Here is a 19306-nt window from a genome sequence, read left to right on the forward strand (position 1 = left end):
ATGAAGGGGTTCATACGATTTCCTACAAAAACTTTTACAGCGTGATTCATAATGTCCTAAGAAATGTGACATGTTTTCAACACAAATGTTACTTTTTGCCACCAATACCACTTCCTTAAGCTTTGGAAAAAAAGAACAGAGTTAGACTTAAACAACACTAATTTTAACACATTGTTGTTCAATGTAACACTTTTTTACCCTACATCACAATCACTGATTTAAACATGTTTTAAAACCATCAATACCACTTACTAAGGTTAGGAAAAAAGAACAGGGTTGGACTTTTAAAAAACTCCACTTCCAGACATAACTTCCAACAATGAGAGATGAACATCAGTCTCCTGTTGGGGTTTTGACAGTTTGACCCATCTGTCACAGGCTTTCATTATTATGTTTATCCAGCACTAGTTAAGATTTTGTGGGAAAAATGCAATTTCCACTTTATGACTTTCTACATTTTGTATAAAATCATGAGGATAGCCTGAACAATGGCACATCCTTCAGTTCTAACAAAGTAAATGTTTAAATGGAAAATTTAATCCAATCATGGATTCGGAGAGTGTAAATACAGTCACATAATATTGTTACAAAAGAATGCTTTCATGTTTTTTTCAGCCTGCAATGATTCTACAGTTCAAATTCAAGTTTAATGAACACAAACCACAATGCCACGTCCCCTATTAATTTGGATTATAGTAATCTAAAATTGTGTTCATTAATAAGAGCTCAATTTCTTAATTTTTCTTTTTAATAATCAAGTTTTACTTCTATATAAGCCTATATTAAAAGCATGTCTGTTTCCTCCACTAGCTCTTAAATCCCATCTGTGCTGGGTTTGCACCTACTTTTGAGAGGCAGAGACAAAAGAGACAGCAGCAAGTAGCGTGACCTGAGTTAACCAAGTGGAATACATAACCATCCTCTGTTAACACATCTTGTAATATTTGCCCGATACTCCCTTAAATGCATATGCAATGAGGAGAGAGAGGCTCACCCTGCATACACTCACACAAATGATAAAACTGCAGCTCCAGTCTGTTGAATGTGTGATATATCACCGCATGTGTTTGGTACAGAGCATGAAAAACAGGTGCTAAAAACTTCATAAATCTGTCTCTAATGGTTGGTAGCCAGGCTAGCAGTTCTTTGACGCTATACTTACACTGCAAAAAAAGAAATGTTGGGTGAACTCAAAATTTCAAGGCAACAAACGTTGATAAAATTTTAAGTTGGACAATTAAACTAAATATTTTAAGTTTTGTTTTTGAGTTTGCTCAACTCTGAATTTCTCTGGCACGATTGTAACGCCGCTATGAAATGTCAGCTAACGTTGTGACCACAATTTTGAGTTAGCATTGATACGCTAATGGCTACTCTTGTAGCTGTAACAAGCAGCGCCACTAGCATCAGTTAGCCGCTAGCATCAGTTAGCCGCTAGCTTTCGCTAATGACCGAATTTCACAACAAAGAAATAAGAGTTAGCAGAACTATTGTCCCTTGTTGTGAACCCCAACTTAAAGATATAAGTAACAACAACTCACCAACTTGTTTTTGAGCAGACAACTGGCTTCCTTTGTTGTGCTAACTTACATTATTGCCCTAAATGTCAGTATTTCCAAGTTTTACCAAATTAAATCACTGTTTTAGGCAAAAAAATACAAGTCGGCTTTTTTGCAGTGTAGTTACAGTGACAGTTGAATGAAGTCAGCTCAAGTTTAATTAGTATGTTTTTTCAGCTGTTGTATTGTGCTGTGTGTCACTTGCACATGTTGCTGCATGTCGACAAGGACATTGATCATTCTGCAGCTTTGATGCTTCATATTTGATCAGACAGAGCATAGAAGCATAGGTTTTTGTTTGTGTGTGTGTATGGGGGGGGGGTGTACCAATACTCATGTGAGCCCATCATTGTTTTTACGAGCGTTGCTATTTTCTCTTTAATCTTTTATGTGCATATTAAACGGCTGTGTTGAAAGAGAGTTAGCTCTCCCCACAGACTCTGCCCTACATATCACAGACAGACTAATTAGGGTTTCTCTCTCCAAGGAGTGGTATATTCCTTTTCATTCTCAAAACAAACACGAGTCTAGTCCTGATCTCGATAAGTGCAGCTAGCAGAAGAGTCTGGCAGCTTTGGCCCACGTGTGATTATATTCAGCTCTAAGCATGTCCAGCATGTCATAATGTACAATAATAGATATAATAGAAATAATAGATAATAATAATATAGCTCTTGTTCTTCCATCATCATCATCCTCTCTATATACACCCATACAGAGGATAGATGCTGACAAAAAAAAAATGTTAATAGTGATTCGCTCAATAAATTATTAGGCCACTAAATGTACAAAAATAAATAAAGGTAAGCAATTATTACTTGACAAAATTTGATTATAAATGTATATTTTTGTTTTAATTTGCTTATTTATTTATTTGCCTGTGTTATGAGTTCCCCAATTTACTTACTTTCCTATTAAATTTCACATTTATATTATGATTTTTGTTTAATTTATTTATTTTAATTTATTTAAATGTTGTTAATGTATTTATTTATTTTTTAATTAATTCATTTAATTCATATTTTTATTTATTTATATATTATTTTTGCTTCGTATTTTCCCCCATTTTCCCCAAAAATGTAATCATCACTGTATTTTAATTTTTTTTTTATTTCTTCTTAATTCTTTTTTTATTTTGGCATGTTCCGTTTTTTCATACAACCAAGCCGCTGTTCCTCTTAAATAAAACATGAAGTTACCTGCCTCAGATGCAGGCATTAAAATATCCACCTGTTTTTAGTTTCTTCGTATTTCTTTTTATAGTGAATGGTGTGTTTTGTTGTTGCAGAGAAGAAAGACAAAGCTGGCTGTTTCCAGTCCAAGAACACTGATGAGGAGGCCTGCGTGGCAGTGAAAATCGAACACTCCAGAGGTAGGCAGCACTTCTGCTTTTTTAATCTCTTTCTTTAAAATGCAGCTTTCTTTTAATGATCTTGTTGCAGAAAGTTTAAATGTCATGTATAGCTATTCACATCTAACTGGTGTGAGGGGGGTTGTTCAGTCCTTGTGGTTTCCTGTCTCTGTTCTGGTCTTGATGCAGTCCTTTTTTTCTTCATCTTTTTTTTTAACCTCTTTTTTGATCCTCATCTTGTGATGTGTGGGAGGTAATGTTGCCACAAGCCGAATTAAGATGCGAAGCTTTGTTCCTCGTCAGTCGCCACCTCTGATTCACAGCAGGGGGCCGCACGTATTTGCATTTGGAGTCAGCATCGCGGCGAGAGTTTGAAGCCTTTGAGTTGTTTCTAAACTTTCCCAAAACTGGTGATATTTTCTAAGCGAATGGGCTGCAGCGAGGTGAACTTTAAGGCGAGGTGGATCTGCAGAGAGGGGCTGCAGGATGATGCTGTGAAAGGCAGTATGAGCACTCCTCCCTGCTGCAGCAAGCTGATGGTCTCTGCTCTATTTTTATATCAAACCTGTGTGTGTGTGTGTGTGTGTGTGTGTGTGTGTGTGTGTAGCTCACAGTCTGACACTATGTGATGAATGGATGCGTTCCTGCAGCCCCCAGTGTCTTCCTATTTTTCACTTTTTCTCATTGTCTCTCTTCTTTATGTGCACTGTCTCTTTCTCTGCTGTAAATCCCCCTTTCAGCCCTCTTCCATCTGTCCTTCTTCCCTGTCTATTTTCATCATGCATCACTTTTCCTTCCATCCTGTCTGTTTCGTCCTATTTTTCTTCAGCAAAGCTTTTCTCTCACCTTCTGCCTTTTAGGTCACCTCTAAAACCACTGTCTCCACACTGTAAAAAAAACAAAAAACCTTTTAATTTACGGTAAAATACCAGCAGCTGTGGTTGCCAGAACATCACCGTAAAAAATACAGTGAGCGTATGTAAATATCAGCAAAAACTGTAATTTATACTGAATAATCCCATTACTTTCAGGATAATTGTGTCATCGTGGTATTTCTCCATTAACTTTACATGGATATTTTATATTTTTACAGCAAAACTGTGTGTTTTCAGTTTCATACTAAGTTTCATACTATTCTTTGATTTACAGTAATTAAAAGTATCTACTACGGTGATGTACAATGTTTAATTTTACAACCTATTTTTGATGCAATTTGACAGTTTTTTACTGTAATTTCCACAAACATTTTTTACAGTGCAGTTCTTTATCCCCATTTATTTCTCCTCCCCACACTTCCATCATCTTTTTTTATTATCACAACCCCCAGACAGTTTTTTAGTCCCGCCCCCCCTCCAGCAGTGCCTCCTGGTTCAGAGCAGACTGGGGTTCTAATCTCACGCTGGCCCTCGGATTAGAGGATGAGGCAGGGTTAATCTGAAGAAAGTCTGGGTAGTTGAACAGAAACGGCTAATCCCTCATGCCTGGTGGTAATGGTTATCTGTCACCCCGTCTGACACTCCCACACACATACACACACTGTTTGTGCCAGCATGACGGACACAATGAACACTTCATGTACCAGGGTGGATGAACTACACACACTAATCTCACTGACTGATGTAGGGCACTACAAACGGTCAGGAAGTGGGTTTTTTGTGTATAACATTTACAGTATACTGTGTCAGCAAGTGTGTGTACATGCATTTAAGTAATTTTGGCAGTGACCTAATTTCTTAGAACTCATGTAAATGAGGAACCAGTTTTTCTGAAGTGAACCAGGATAAAGGCTGTTCACACCAAGAACATTAACTATAAACATATTTTACAATAATTGTAAATCAACTAACTCTACAGCATTGACGACAGTGGCAAAGAATTCTGTCGGGATCAATTTTAGAGCCATTTGATGGATGATATGATACAAGAACTAACAGCCTCTCAAAATCTAAATTTTCGGTGGGTCATGTTCAAATTCTATTTAATAAAAATAGATAAAGTGTTAAAATTGTGCCGTTTCTAAATACCTCTTTCAAAATTATTTTTAACGTGACAAAATGTACGCGTCACATTTTATTTTTCCACTGTCCATTTCAATACTTTCACTTTCAATAGCTTACTTACAGACTTAGACGTACTCTTATTAGGTACAGGCTACTCTGCATCTCATAAAGAGGGGGCTTTCCACGCAACTCTCAATCATATGCACATAATTATATATATATATATATATATATATATATATATAGTTATCTCTATAGTTTTATAGTATAGTATATAGTATATATATATATAGTATAGTATATAGTATTTTTATAGTTTTACTTTTTAGTATGGGGAGGAAAGGAAAATGTGTACAAAATATGTGTATGAGTGTAAGGTAGATGGATGCACTAAAATAGAGTCTAAATAAGCAACTTATGCTGCTTAACAGCTGGTTAATGGTTGAATGTAACCATCTTTTACAAGAGAACCTATCCTTTCATTAAGCCATCAGCACAAATGCTTTGACAAACCTCAGGATTCAGCATCAAATGTCACTAAAAAATTAGGGCAGAAATCCGAAAATCCGATTACTGACCAGTGACATGTAAATGTAGGTTATCAACACATTCCCTGGATTTCCTGTAGAAAAGTCAATGAAGAGAATTGTTTGGGTGCAGGTGTGTGCAGCCTCTGTTAGAGGTCAGAGGTCGGATGTTATGGCAGCCTCTCTGGTGACACCAGTAGATCCTGTCTGTGTGACCCTGCCAGCAAAAAGGCTGCAGGAGTTTGGCTGCGTCAAGTATCTATTGGCATCGACTTCTGGTTGCACCACGGATATGTGAGCATGAGAAAGCAGTTTTGGTCCCAAATGCAAAATCATTCAGGGTGTTTGTTATGCTGTGTGGATTCATCTGAAGAACCTAGATGTTTTCTTTGTTTATGTGAAATGTGCCTGAACTGCACTGCTGTAGGTTCAACAGCTAATTTAAAGGGAATTTAGTGAGTTGAATGTGGTCAAACTGGTTTAGAGGAATGCCATTCCTTCTACTCCTGCTCTGATGACACATGATGCACGTCAGTGAGCCTGCAGGTGTTTGAGAGTGTGTGTGAAAATATAAATTAAAATAAGCACACCCACACATACCTTTCAACTTTTCACATATCCACAGATAGCAACGTGACAATAAGTCGTATAACCGCTGTTTAAATGAAGTCTTCTTCTGCTGGTTTGGGTTTGTGGCTAAGCATGTGACAGCTTGGAGTTGATATACAACACTATACATTGCAGCTCTAACTCAAAAGAGCAGGTAGCTCTGAGCTCAGCTGTCAGACAGCAGGAGCAGCTCTGCTCACAGGACACATACAGAACATGGAGACCCTAAAGTCACAGTTCCCTCTACAGACTTCTGCAAAAGGTACATCTTGTTCGTGATAATAAGTAGCCTGTTCCTTGGCTCTTTGTTTCATTTTCATATATGCTCATGCTCATGTATGCTCATATGCTCATGTCTGAACATTTTTGCATATAATCTGCACATTCTCCACTTAATTTGCACTAAATTGTATATAGTATATTATTGTGTATTATATATTGTTAAATGTCTTTTTCGTAGATTGTTTATTTTTTATCTTTATCTTAAAGATTGTGTGAAGATTTGTGCGGCTGTAACAAAGAAATTTCCCCACTGTGGGATTAATAAAGTCAAATCTAAAATCTAGATTTAAACCCATATGCTGATTTTATCAGATTACTTGTTTGTGTCGACTTGGGTCTGCAGTTTTTTTCTTGTTTTTCGTGTCTGTAGTATTTTCACAAGAAATGTGCCAGAGGAGGGGAAGTTGATGGGATGCTGGTTTAAAATAATAGATTAGAAGCTTTGGGCTTCATTTAGATTTTAGCAGGCAGATGAGAGAAGTGGTGCGAGGCGCTCCGGGCGCTCTGCTTTACTGTGGTGTTTGTTAATCATTGATCAGACTAATCAGACAGAAAGAGAAGTGAAGTGGCTGTTATATAAGCGTGTCTGTTTCACACCAATGCTCGCTGTAAGAGGATTTATTTATTTGCTTCTTTTATGATGAGATTAAATCAACACGTGAGGGGAAGCTGCAGAGCATCTTAGTGGAGCTGTGCATGTATTGGGGAATTAAAAATTCCAAATTTCATCTACTCTCAATGGTGCTGTTTGTAGATTTGAAGCTTTAAAAGTGTAAAAGTACAGATCCTGTCTGTCCAGAGTTGTGTGTTTTGAGCCGCTGGATATGTGTGTTTGCCTCACTCTGGGTGGCTCTGTCATTTTTTTTTTTTAAAAGCCACTTCAATAGGGGGTGTGTGAGTGAAAGTAAAGGAGGAGTCTTGTGCTGTGAGTCTCTGTGAGTCCTCGCTGAGCTGAGTCACACAGCGGCGGAGCTGACTGGGAAGATTGCATGGAACCTAAACTTAGTGCTCTTTTGGGACTCACACACTCTCACACACACAGCGTGGTCCCTCAATGAGGATTCAGCTGATTTCCTGTCTGTCTAAAACTCCAGGGTGAGTTAATTCACTGGGATTTTTAACTTCAGAGTATTTAATTTCTACTGTCTTTGTTTAATTTCTCTTGGACTGTCTCTCCCGAGTGTGGGCTTCTCTTGTGGCTTATTAGGTCTTTGATTTTAGATGAAAATACACGTTAATGGCTCTTTTAATCTGCTAATGTACAACAGTGTTTACGCTCGCAAAGCACTTCAAATGATAAGTAGCCTACTTATGAAAACAGGCTCAGGCAGATCAGTGCACTCCAAAAATTTTAACCTTTTCTACTTAAATCATAATGTAACAGTTGCTGGCTGATTTATGAACTGAAAACTGTGCATGTGAAATATTTTTGATAAAATATTCTGGATATGGCAGCTTGCTTCACCCGTCTTCCTCTCTCATGTTTTCTGACATTGCTGTAGCTGTGTAGAAGCAGCCCAGACGGTCTTTAATACGCCAACCCCTTTATTAAGAAGAAGCAGAATTTGTAAAAATGTCCTCTCAGACATGCCTTTTGATATGAATGTGCTCTGTGTGTGCGCCCGTGGGGCCACGAGGCAAGGAGACAAAGCCCGAGTCTCAGGCTGTGTCACACAATCGCGGCTGGCAGGGTGGGGACACACCTTGTGCCTTTTTGTTTTATTATTCTTACCTGGAGCGCTCACACTGAAGTATCAGCACACATTTTGCCACAGGGGGTTTGGGAGGAGGAACAGAAAGAATGAGACAAGAGACGTGTAAGAGACAGGTACGGCAGGACTGTCAGCTGACAACACGCTGAGAGGTTATGTCATGAGGTAGAAATGTCTTGAATGTTCGCTCAATGGTGTTTGACTGAGTGGAGATTAACTGAGCGGCACCTGTGAAGCCAGGATGGAGAAAGTATCACAGGACTTGCTGCAGGCATTGGTCTAATGGTGCTGGTTTTAAAGGGACAGTTCACCCCAAAACCAAAAATAAATCTTTTTCCTCTGACTTGTAGTTCATAAGTCAATATTGATTAGTTGTGAGTTGCAGAGTGTTGGAGGATTGTAAACATCTGATATAATAATATTGGATTTTTGGTAACGCTTTATATTAAGATCCTTGTAATAACCATTAATTAACAAGTAATAAGGCCCTTGTAAGTCCTTACAAGAGGCTTATCAACATTATTGTGTGTTTATAAGCTTATATAAGTGTTAATAATGGCATTACAAACACCCATGACCCACCCATTATGTCTTGCCATGCCTTTATTAATCTTATTTTGTTTGCTTATTGATATTAAAATATACTTTATTGCTCATCTATTATAAGTTAACTATGCTTTTTGCAACTACCGGATCTAAAGCGAGAACAATGCCTTATTACTTGTTAATTAATGGTTATTAAGGACCTTATTATAAAGCGTTACTGGAATTTTTTACTCCCTTATGTTGGTATCAGCATTGGCCCCAAAAACCAAGTGTTGGTCAGGCTCTAATGTGAACTTTAACGGTGTCCTTCTCAGCTGAGAGAACATTTGTATTTTATATTTTGGGATGGAGTCACTTTGTAGCCTCCAGTTATGGCCATGTTGCTCTGTCTGTTGATGCACCACTGAAATATCTCAGCAGCTATAAGATGGATTGCCGTACAATTTTGCATAGGCCATGATTGTAGAAAATTGTACAAAATTCCATGGTAGTCCATCCAATATGTGCTTTGCTTAGTGTTTCACCAAGTAACCAACAGACCTTGCCATCCCAGGAGCCAAGCTATTTCAGGCACTAGTGGGGACCATTCACTATTTTCAGACATTGTTTGTTTTTTTGTTGCAGAGAAAGATATTTGTGTCAGAGCGATACATTCCTGTAGCCTCCTTTGCTGCCTTGCAGTAAACTCATTCCTCTGCAGCTGTGATGTGGCAGAGCTGGAGGGCTGTGGATGGGGGAGGTGGGGGCAATGCTGTAGTACCACACACACACACACACACACACACACACACACACACACACACGTATGCATATAACACAGTGAGTCCAGGTAAAACTCGTAAAGGAGATTTTTTAAGGAGAGCTCTGTATTACTGATAGACTCACACACTAAGGGCAGATGCTGTTCATGTTTTTAGATAAGTGTAAAGGATATTTGTGGTATCAAAAGCCGCTGGGTGCTTTGCAAAGCAGCATTTTGCATGAGTCGTTCTTTCTCATCAACACTGCTGCTGACACCTGACCTTCACCAGAGCATTTCTTGCACTCTCTGTGCCTGTTTTTTTAGTGAGATAAAAGCAGATTCCTTCAGGCTCAGTCCACTCAGTAGTGAAATAAATTTTGCATCTTCAGAAGGTAGCTAGTTGCCATGGCAGCAAGTCTCACCATCCTCCAACGAGGACAGAGGCAAAGGTTGAGTCTCAGTTTGACTTGTCAACTTCCCACTTCCACAGCAGCAGACGCTTTTCAGTTTCTATACAGCAGAACACCTACTGTACGTAGGCAGAGCAGCGTCATACCATCAGTGACAAAGATATTATTTATCACATTCAGTTCATAGCTGAGTCCTTGTTCAGTGAGTCCTCTTTTGTTTCTATCCTCCACATAAACAAGTGTCAGACAACAAGGCTCGTCCCCGTCTCACAGATGGAGGAGGAGAATCAAAGTGTTTCTGCAGGGTGGTGGCTGGCTGCTACTAATTTACTCGACAAGGCGGTCTGTCACTTCTGCCAAGCCAGCTTTAATGAGAAGAAACCAGAATGAGTGTGTTACCAGGAGCTGCAGTTCCTGCTAAGCACTCCTCTGCTTCTTGGAAAGGAAGTTGAGTTGATCCAATTTTTTTACTGTAACAGAACTGGTTATGTTTCATTGTTAATAGTTCAGAAAAAGGTTGTACTTATAGTTGATGTGATCCTCACTCAAAAACATTCCCAGACAGCACCTACTTGTATCTATATTTCCATTTTCTTATCAAAAAGACTTGCAACAACTTGTCTGGCTTCAACCAAGTTGTTGAAACACCTGGAAATTGGTCAAAATGATCAGATATCCTGGAAATATGTCGTCCTGTTAAATTTGTATTGTCGCCTATGGTAACCAAGTTGTGTATAATGTTTGGAACTTGGTTGTTGGAAGAATTAGCTGTGCAGTATTGCACTTCAAAAAGGGTTTACAAGATGAAAAGTGGAACAGACAAACTCTCCCTTTTCATTTCAGCTCCCATGTCAGTCAGTCTCACTGTTCACATGAGACGCAGAGTGGAACGGACTTCTCAGTGTCAAGTTTCTTTTCTTTTGGAGCTGTGAGTGAAGGTGTCGGAGAAGCCAGCTAGCTGACTGATGTCATACAAGTTTACATTTGGTTCTGTCAGGGCAAAAAACTTACTCAAATTGGGCTAACGGGTGTTCTATGTGGGTGCCTGACACTAAGACAGTAGAGGGAGAGAATCCTGCATCATCAGCATAAGGTAGAAAACATCACACAGGTCTTTTAAGGAGTGTTTTGCTCATGTTTGGGTGAAAACACTGGATGTTTTGATGTTACCTGAGGACGTATTGTGATGTCAGCTAACAGAGATGGTAACGCAAGTTTGACTACAGCTGTCTCGACTCCAGTCCTGCAGGCTATAAAAGATTGGACACTTTTTAACCCATTAAAACATGATAGAAAAGTACGACACCTGACTAATGCACTTTTTTTTTTCAATCCACTGTTATGTTCTCTCACTTAAGATTGCACATAGTTTTACCCAGGGTTAACCCTTTATCAGTAACTTCAGGTAATATTTCGAGAAAAAATTTTACTAGATTAAAGTAGCAAATCTACATGAAAAAAGTCGCAGATTTAAGAGATTTAAAGTGGCAAATCTGTGCGAAAAAAGTCGCAGATTTACGAGAAAAAAGTGGGAAAAGAGCATCTTTTTTCTCCCAGATTCACCACTTTAACCCTTAATAGGACACTCATTGAAATACTTGCAAATTCCAAATTTCAACCCTAGAGAATATTGGAGGATATTACATACTGCCAGAATGTGTAAAAAAACCATACGAAAATAATATTTTGAGAAAAAAGTTTACGAGATTAAAGTGGCAAATCTACGTGAAAAAAATGTGCAGATTTATGAGATTTAAAGTGGTGAATCTGTGAGAAAAAAGTTGCTTTTTTCCCACTATTTTCTCGTAAATCTGCGACTTTTTTCGCACAGATTTGCCACTTTAAATCTCTTAAATCTTTTTTTCTTCTAGATTTGCCACTTTAATCTAGTAAATTTGCAACTTTTTTCTCGAAATATTACCTGAAGTTACCAAATATAGTTCTTTGCCTGATAAAGGGTTAAATGTGCCAATACTAGGCCTACCGGTATTGTCAAGAAAACTCTGTCCGGCACAGGTCCTAAAAAATTATTTCTTAAAAAGAGTGGGAACGCAGTGAAGTGAAAGCCTCCAGCTGAGGGGCTGGTGTTTGACACAGTTAATAACAACCCTCGGAGACAGAGTCAGGCTGTGGAGAGTGGACCCCCTGCAATCTTTCAGGATAAATGCCGTATGTGGGGCACCATCTGCAGACGGAGATCCATTTTTAGCCATATATGTATATAATATGGAGCATAATTTGTCGCTGGATGTTTTCTTATGATCTCTTAATGTGGCCACGAGGGGAACCCAAGCACATAATCACGAGAAATTCCTGAGGCCGCCTTCAGGATTGATTGGTAATTTTGAGGCCGTGTTTAGAAAGTCTGCTCTCCCAAACACAGCGTGGGACTGCTTCCAGTCAGACAGTTGCTGGAGCTGTTGTCTTTAATTACGGTCAGGCAGTAAAAATAGAAGCTGTGACTATGTGATTCTGTGGTATTTTTTTTCTCTTTCTGCTTCAGGATTGGTAAGATAAAGATCACTGTTGGGAAAATAAATAAGGGGCACCATTTTGGCACTTAGTAAAGAAATGTCAGTAAACAAACAGCATCTGGAAGCGTACGCCACATATACATTTGTTTTTCACTCTGATACAGCTGTACTTAAGAGTCTTACTTTAAATCAATTGATCTACCATTTAATTTAGTAATTAACTAAAATAGATTTTTTGTTCTTTCTTTAATAAATAACTTTATTAAAGAAGATTTAATGTTATTATAGATTATTAGTACATTATATAATAATAATATATAATGTATTACAGTGTCCAACAATTCTCGAAAAATCAAAACTGAGGATTTATATGAAAATAAAAAAAACAAATAGCTTAATACAGTAGTACTGTATGCAATTGCTGATAATTTAAATAAAGTATAAATAAAAATAAAATATAAACCTATGTGACACAATTTTTTAATTGCTCCGACCAAGGGTTTATTATGCATTATTATGGTCTAAAAATAAAAGTAATTATGGGAGAATTTAATTAAGAACACATTCCACAAAATATATAATATAGGTTGTGTCACATTTTAAATTTTAATTTAAAAAGTGACGTGTTATACACATAAACAATTAAATGATTACTAAAAATTTAATTAAAATTAAAATATAATCTCAATATATATTTTTGTCAAGCAGGGTGAAAGATAATTTTTTGAAAGAGAGTTATCTTATTTGAAAATGTATTCTTCTACAAGTGCAGATACTTTTAGTTTGCTCTATATTTGGACATGAAACTGCTTCTATCAAGCAAATAAGATGTCTTATCAATGATTTATATCACAGGGATGGAAGATTTCTCTTTTCATATTAGCATCACTGAGTGATTACAGAGAAGAACCAGACTGTCTGCTAGTGTAAACCTTAAAAACAGAACAGATACAAAAGCAGCAGACGGAAGTTTTGTTTTTTGTGAAAGTGTAAGTCTGTCTCCTCCTCTTCACTCTACAGCTATTCCAATACACACACTGTTTATTCACACAAGGTAACCTGTTAGCGTTCCATATGACATAAGGGGTGTTACTACACTGCAAAAAAAGAAAAGTTCGATAAAATTTTAAGTTGGACAATTAAACTAAATATTTTAAGTTTTGTTTTGGAGTTTGCGCAACTCTGAATTCAGATTTTTGTCAACTCAACTGTAAGTTGTACTAACTTACAATTTTACATTGTAATAACTTTTAATCCTTACTTCTGCTAACTTCTGCAATGTGCTGAATTGGCAAGATTGTAACGCCGCTATGAAATGTCAGCTAATGTTTCGACCACAATTTTGAGTTAGCATTGATACGTTAATGGCTACTCTTGTAGCTGTAACAAAGCGCCGCTAGCATCTATTAGCCGCTAGCATCAGTTAGCCGCTAGCTTTTGCTAATGAATTTCGCCGCTTTCCCGCATTTCACAACAAAGAAATAAGAGTTAGCAGAACTATTGTCCCGTTGTGAACCCCAACTTAAAGAATAAGTAACAACAACTCACCAACTTGTTTTTGAGCAGACAACTGGCTTCCTTTGTTGTGCTAACTTACATTATTGCCCTTAATGTCAATAATTTATATTTCCAAGTTTTACCAACTTAAATCACTGTTTTAGGCCAAAAAATACAAGTTGGCTTTTTTGCAGTGTACACTGTTATGCTTATGTACAAAACCACTGTTTGAGTTGATATTTATGCTACATATCATTGAAAAGCTAAGATTCTTGTGATTCTATTGATTAAAACCACATTTCTGCCAATGTTACTGAGGATACTATTGGAGTCTTGATAAATACATAATTATAATTATTATGTGTTAATTATAAAAACCTGTGTAAAATAGTATTTTTTTTTTTTAGATATCTTCATCAAATTTGAACTGGGAGTAGGTAATACTTCATATTTTGACCACATTGTGTTTTCCAGCTAAAAAGTCAAAAATATTCAGGCAGACAATAAAAAATATATATTTTTCACCGTGTTTCAACTTCCATCACTCAATAACAGCAGCGCTGACAGCTATTCTTCTATTCTCTTTGAGAATAAACTCCAGAGTGTTACCTTTCAAATGTGACCACAGATTTACTCTATTCAAGAACAGCTTTTAATTTACAATTTCAATGCTTTCTTTAGGCGTTTTAAGGTTAATTTGCAGGAACGCTAAGGGGGTTAACCAAGTGCAAAGCTACATTGATTTCTGCATCCAACCCATCCATCAGTGCCACTTGTTAAATCACACACACCCATTTAAGTGAACACCTTAAATGGAAACTAATGGACTAATATCTTGTTAAGTAATGAGAGCTCTGACTGATGGAAGCGTAGAACCATACATGGACATTTGCCTGAGTACACACACTTAACATGCATGTGTGTGTGTGTGCTGGGAGGTCAGAAAGAGGTGTATTTGGGCTACTGTAAACACTGCCAGTCTGTGTCTGTCGGCCATTAAATCAGTCTGTCTGCTCTATCTAAACACTGACGCTGTACCATCTGTGGCCAGCTGGTTGGTAAAAGCCTCGCCGGGGCTGATCATCAGCTGGATCATTAGCTGGATAATCAACTGAACTGTCTGACACTCTTTAATATTCATCCCACAGCTGCTTATCATAAACATATTTGCAGCAATGAATATATACAGTATGCCCCGTGTTTGAATAGCCCGTGATTGTCAGGAGGGATGAGATACGGGAGGAATTATCTCTGTGTGCAAGTTTAGTTTGTTCGTTTGTTGTTGTGAAACCAGAGTAATGCCTCAGGCCTTGAAATGTTTTCAGCTAACGCGACAAGGCTGTTAAAGTTTTCAGTATTTATTCACAGCCTTCAAAGACTTCAAATTGGAAGTTGTAGCACAGAACTCATCAGGAGGCCTCCACTCTCTGAGTCTCTGTCTGTGCTGATTAAGCACATTTAACCACTTGAATACCATTGTTTACAGTATTTCCTATGCAACTACCGAATTAAAAAACTGTGGGGTCATATATTCAAAGATAACACTGCCTCTCCATATGGCTGCACTATTGCATCAATTGGAGAGTTTGTAATAACTTACTGTCATTAATTGTGAAAATGCTGAACTCCCAGAAAGGTGAACATTTTCCAAGTTTAGAACCATAAAGAATGGCGAAGAACTATATTTGGTAACTTCAGTGGATATCAAAATGGGGTTGAGAAAAAAGTTGCAAATTTACTAGATTAAAGTGGCAAATCTACAAGAAAAAAAGTTGCAGATTTAAGAGATTTAAAGTGGTGAATCTGCGAGAAAAGTTGCTTTTTCCCACTTCTTTCTCATAAATCTGTGACTTTTTTCCATGCAGATTTGCTACTTTAAATCTCTTAAATCTGCGACTTTTTTTCTTGTAGATCTGCCACTTTAAATCTAGTAAATTTGCAACTTTTTTCTCAAAATATTTTTTATTTTTTATTTTGGATATCAGCTGAAGTTACCAAATACGGTTCTTCGCCTGATAAAGGGTTGAATGGGAATGAATGGGCAGATTTTTTTTGCAGCCAAACTTAGCGCCCCCTGCTGGAATTTTCGGTAGATTACAGGCTTAAGGCACTTCCTGGTTGGCCTCCATGCTCAGACACGGAGATTGCCGCCTGGCTGTAATGCATCTTTAGAGACAGTCCATGCTTGTGGCAGGAGTTTGTAACCGTGAATCTACCTAACGAGTATTTTGTGGTAAAATGAGGTGGTGTTTGGTGTCTGGGTGGTCCTGGTCTGAGTCCTGCAGGGGACCTTTCTCATTCAGCATCTCTCTCTCCTCATTTAGAATAGAATAGAATATCTTTGTTGTCATTGTAACAAGTACAACGAGATTGTGCAACATATACAATCAATCAATAAAACATATAAATAAAAGCTGCTAAAAAAAACAAAAAAAGATACCCATCACTCATGCACACTCAATTGTACATTCCATTGTACTGGTCCCTTATTGCACATGAAATGCTTTTTTGAGTATTGAATATTGTGACTGCAATTGGATAAAAACAGTTTTTTAATCTGTTTGTCCTTGTTTTATTGCTCTGATGCGTTTGCCTGGCGGCAGCAGTTTAGACAGGGAATGTCCAGGGTGTGAATTCCTGCCTCTTCAACACAGACATCTGTCTAAAAGGGGAAAAGGATGCTGTGAACATTCATGAAACGTTGCATTATGTTTTCCTCATCCATCTGTCATAATCTGTATCATCACTCTCAATTCAGTGGCTGTAAAACATGAGATATTGTTGTTGTAATGTGTAATATGCTTACTCTCTCTCTCTCTCTGTGTCCTTCAGCTCTAGGCAGTAGCCCAGCGTGCGAGGAAAGAAACCCACCCAGTGTGCAGGCGTGTCTGAATCGGGCCGGCGGTCCTGTCAGGAGCAGGGGAGGGGTCAATGGAAGAAGCTCTGGCAGCAGGCCGGGGCTGCAGACTAAACCACAAGGTACATCACTCACAGTGCAGAGTGGGAGGCTCAGTGGATACAACATCATCAACGTCATCAGTCTATCAAGTATTGACATGCAGACAAAAATGGCTTAGTCTCCTGTGTCTGCATAGCTGTATAAGGCAGCTATTCTCAACCTTGGGGTCGGGACCCCAATTGGGGTTGTGAGATGATTTCTGGGGGTCGCCAAATCATTTAGGAAGTCAGCTCTGTCTCCACTGTGTTAAAGTGTTCATGTGTTAATGTGTTTTATTCCTTTGGTCATTTAATGTATTTTTTGGTCATTTTGTGTCTTTTTTGGTCATTTTGTGTTTTTTTTTTTGTCATTTTGTGTCTTTCTTGGTAATTTTTTGTCATTTAGTGTCTTTTTTGGTCATTTTGTGTCTTTTTTGAGCATTTTGTCATCAACTTGTGTCTTTTTCGTCATTTTTGGTCATTTTTATGTATTGTTTTGGTCATTTTGTGTCTTTTTTGGTCATTTTGTTTCCTTTTTTGGTTATTTTGTGTCTTTCCTGGTCATTTTGTGTCTTTTATTTATCATTTTGTGTCTTTTTTGGTCATTTTGTTTCCTTTTTTGGTCATTTTGTGTCTCTTTTTAGACATTTTGTGTCATTTTAGGTTTTTTTTAGACATTTTGTGTCTTTTTGGTCATTTTATGTCTTTTTTTGGTCATTTGTATGTATTGTTTTGGTCATTTTGTGTCTTTTTTGATCATTTTGTCGTCAATTTGTGTCTTTTTTGGTCATTTTGTTTCCTTTTTTGGTCATTTTGTTTCCTTTTTTTGGTCATTGTTTGTCTTTTTTTGCTCATTTTGTGTCTTTTTTGGTCATTTTGTGTCTTTTCTGGTCATTTTGTGTCTTTTTTTGATCATTTTGTGGTCAATTTGTGTCTTCTTTGGTCATTTTGTTTCCTTTTTTTGTCATTTTGTCTTTTTTTTAGACATTTTGTGACTTTTTTTGGTCATTTTGTTTCTTTTTTGGGTAATTTTGTGCTTCATTATTTGTCCAAAATGTGTTGTATCAACTGAGTTTGTATGATCTGAACTGTGTGTGTGAGATTCTGTTCAGTGAGCGGGGGTCGCATGTTAAATTGGGGATCACGACTCAAAAAGGTTGAGAACTACTGGTATAAGGTATAGTTGTGCCTGATGAATTACAGTATACTAAATGACTCCACACATGCTCAGGCCGCTGCAGGGAAACAGTGAAAACAGGAATAAAGTTGTGTAAGTTGGCCTGGGATCAGTGAACCCTGAGCCTCGTTCCCTCTTCTGTTTGAGATGAGTAAATCATTCTTCACAGATAAGACAAGAGACAGAGCTCCATTCTCTCTGCTGCCTGTAAATCATGTTATTCTACACTGACCTGGTGGCTTATTTGTTACATTCAGGGTGTTTAAAACAGCTCACTGCCCTGTGTGTCAGTCAGTTGGGGTAGCTTATACCGCCTCCGTCAGGTTCAAATGGACATTGCAGCAACAAATTATAAAATGGTAATCATCTGCATCCAAAAGCAGGTTCAGAGGGAGCTTTTTTCCCAGGGCTATCTCTGAACTGAACTCCACAAGGACAATTTACTGAACAATATCTGAGAACACATTTTTAAGCACAGCCCATGTAAAAAGTCTATTTTGTTTTATTTTATTTATTTATTCTATTTTTATTTTCTATTCTTTTTCCGTGTATGTATATATATATATTTTGAGTTTCTTATTTTGCACCAATGGGAGATGCACTCCAATTTCGTTGTGTATATATACAATGACAATAAAGGCTATTCTATTCTATTCTATTCTAAAAGCATGCAAGAGAGTCTATAACTTTTTTTTTCTGTCTTCTTTGCAGTGCCTCCAAAACCACCACATCTTCAGAGCCCGGTGACGGATTTAACTTCCCCACTTGGCCGCATCAAGAGACCATCATTTAATAGACGAGGCATGGAGGAAGGTGGAGGAGGAGGAGGAGGAGGAGGAGGAGGAGGGGGAAGAGGGGCTGTGAACCGAGAGAAAATAAGGGAGAAACACTCCAAAGTCTCAGACCTCATCAGCCGCTTTGAGGAGAACAGGTAAGGGGCTCTTTACTCTCTGGTGGTGTGTGTGTGTGTGTGTGTGTGTGTATAAACTTTAAGGAAAGTTATAAAAAGAAAGTTGAGACTGGAGGATTTGTAAAAGGAATTGCTCATTTAATGTGATCTGTCATATTATTCAGTGAAAGTGGCTCTCACTTGAGACATTTGGCTGATGCAAAGTATTATCACACAGCCTATGACTGGAACAGCATTTCTTTTTACCATGACACATTAGTTCCGGCCGAATAACTCCATCTACGTCACTTTAATAGCTTTTGTGACAAAACGATGCTGTCCGAGCTGTCGTAATCACAGTGACGGAAAACGTTGTCTTTCCTAACGCTTCCTTCGTCGGTTATTTAAAGGGATGAAAAGCAGAAGTCCTCCGATTGAAGTCCTCAGCCTGACTCAGTGATAGCAGCGCAGACAGACAGAACAAGCTTAGATTAGCTCGTGCTTCACAAGCCAAGCGTTAGCAAAGGGGATGAAAGGAGATTTGTACAGGCGAGGGCAAACACAGCTCCTCATTCAGTGGTGGGACAGGACTCA

The 19306-nt window shown here is 38.0% G+C and overlaps 1 protein-coding gene across 7 annotated transcripts in view; it reads left to right on the forward strand.

Annotated features, from left to right (window-relative positions):
- Window positions 1–19306, forward strand: part of fgd4a (FYVE, RhoGEF and PH domain containing 4a) — a 94380-nt gene that overhangs the window by 49287 nt on the left and 25787 nt on the right. For 6 of the 7 annotated variants that reach the window (XM_059335181.1, XM_059335183.1, XM_059335179.1 and 3 more), the window contains 3 exons: window positions 2848–2931; window positions 16542–16688; window positions 18535–18754. In XM_059335181.1, the coding sequence (XP_059191164.1) occupies window positions 2848–2931; window positions 16542–16688; window positions 18535–18754 (451 nt within the window). Of the gene's footprint in view, window positions 1–2847; window positions 2932–7289; window positions 7424–16541; window positions 16689–18534; window positions 18755–19306 lie in introns of those variants that run through there. The other variant, XM_059335184.1, reaches the window with a different exon arrangement.

The sequence above is a fragment of the Centropristis striata genome, chromosome 6 (genome assembly GCF_030273125.1).
Source record: "Centropristis striata isolate RG_2023a ecotype Rhode Island chromosome 6, C.striata_1.0, whole genome shotgun sequence".
Taxonomy (NCBI): Eukaryota; Metazoa; Chordata; class Actinopteri; order Perciformes; family Serranidae; genus Centropristis; species Centropristis striata.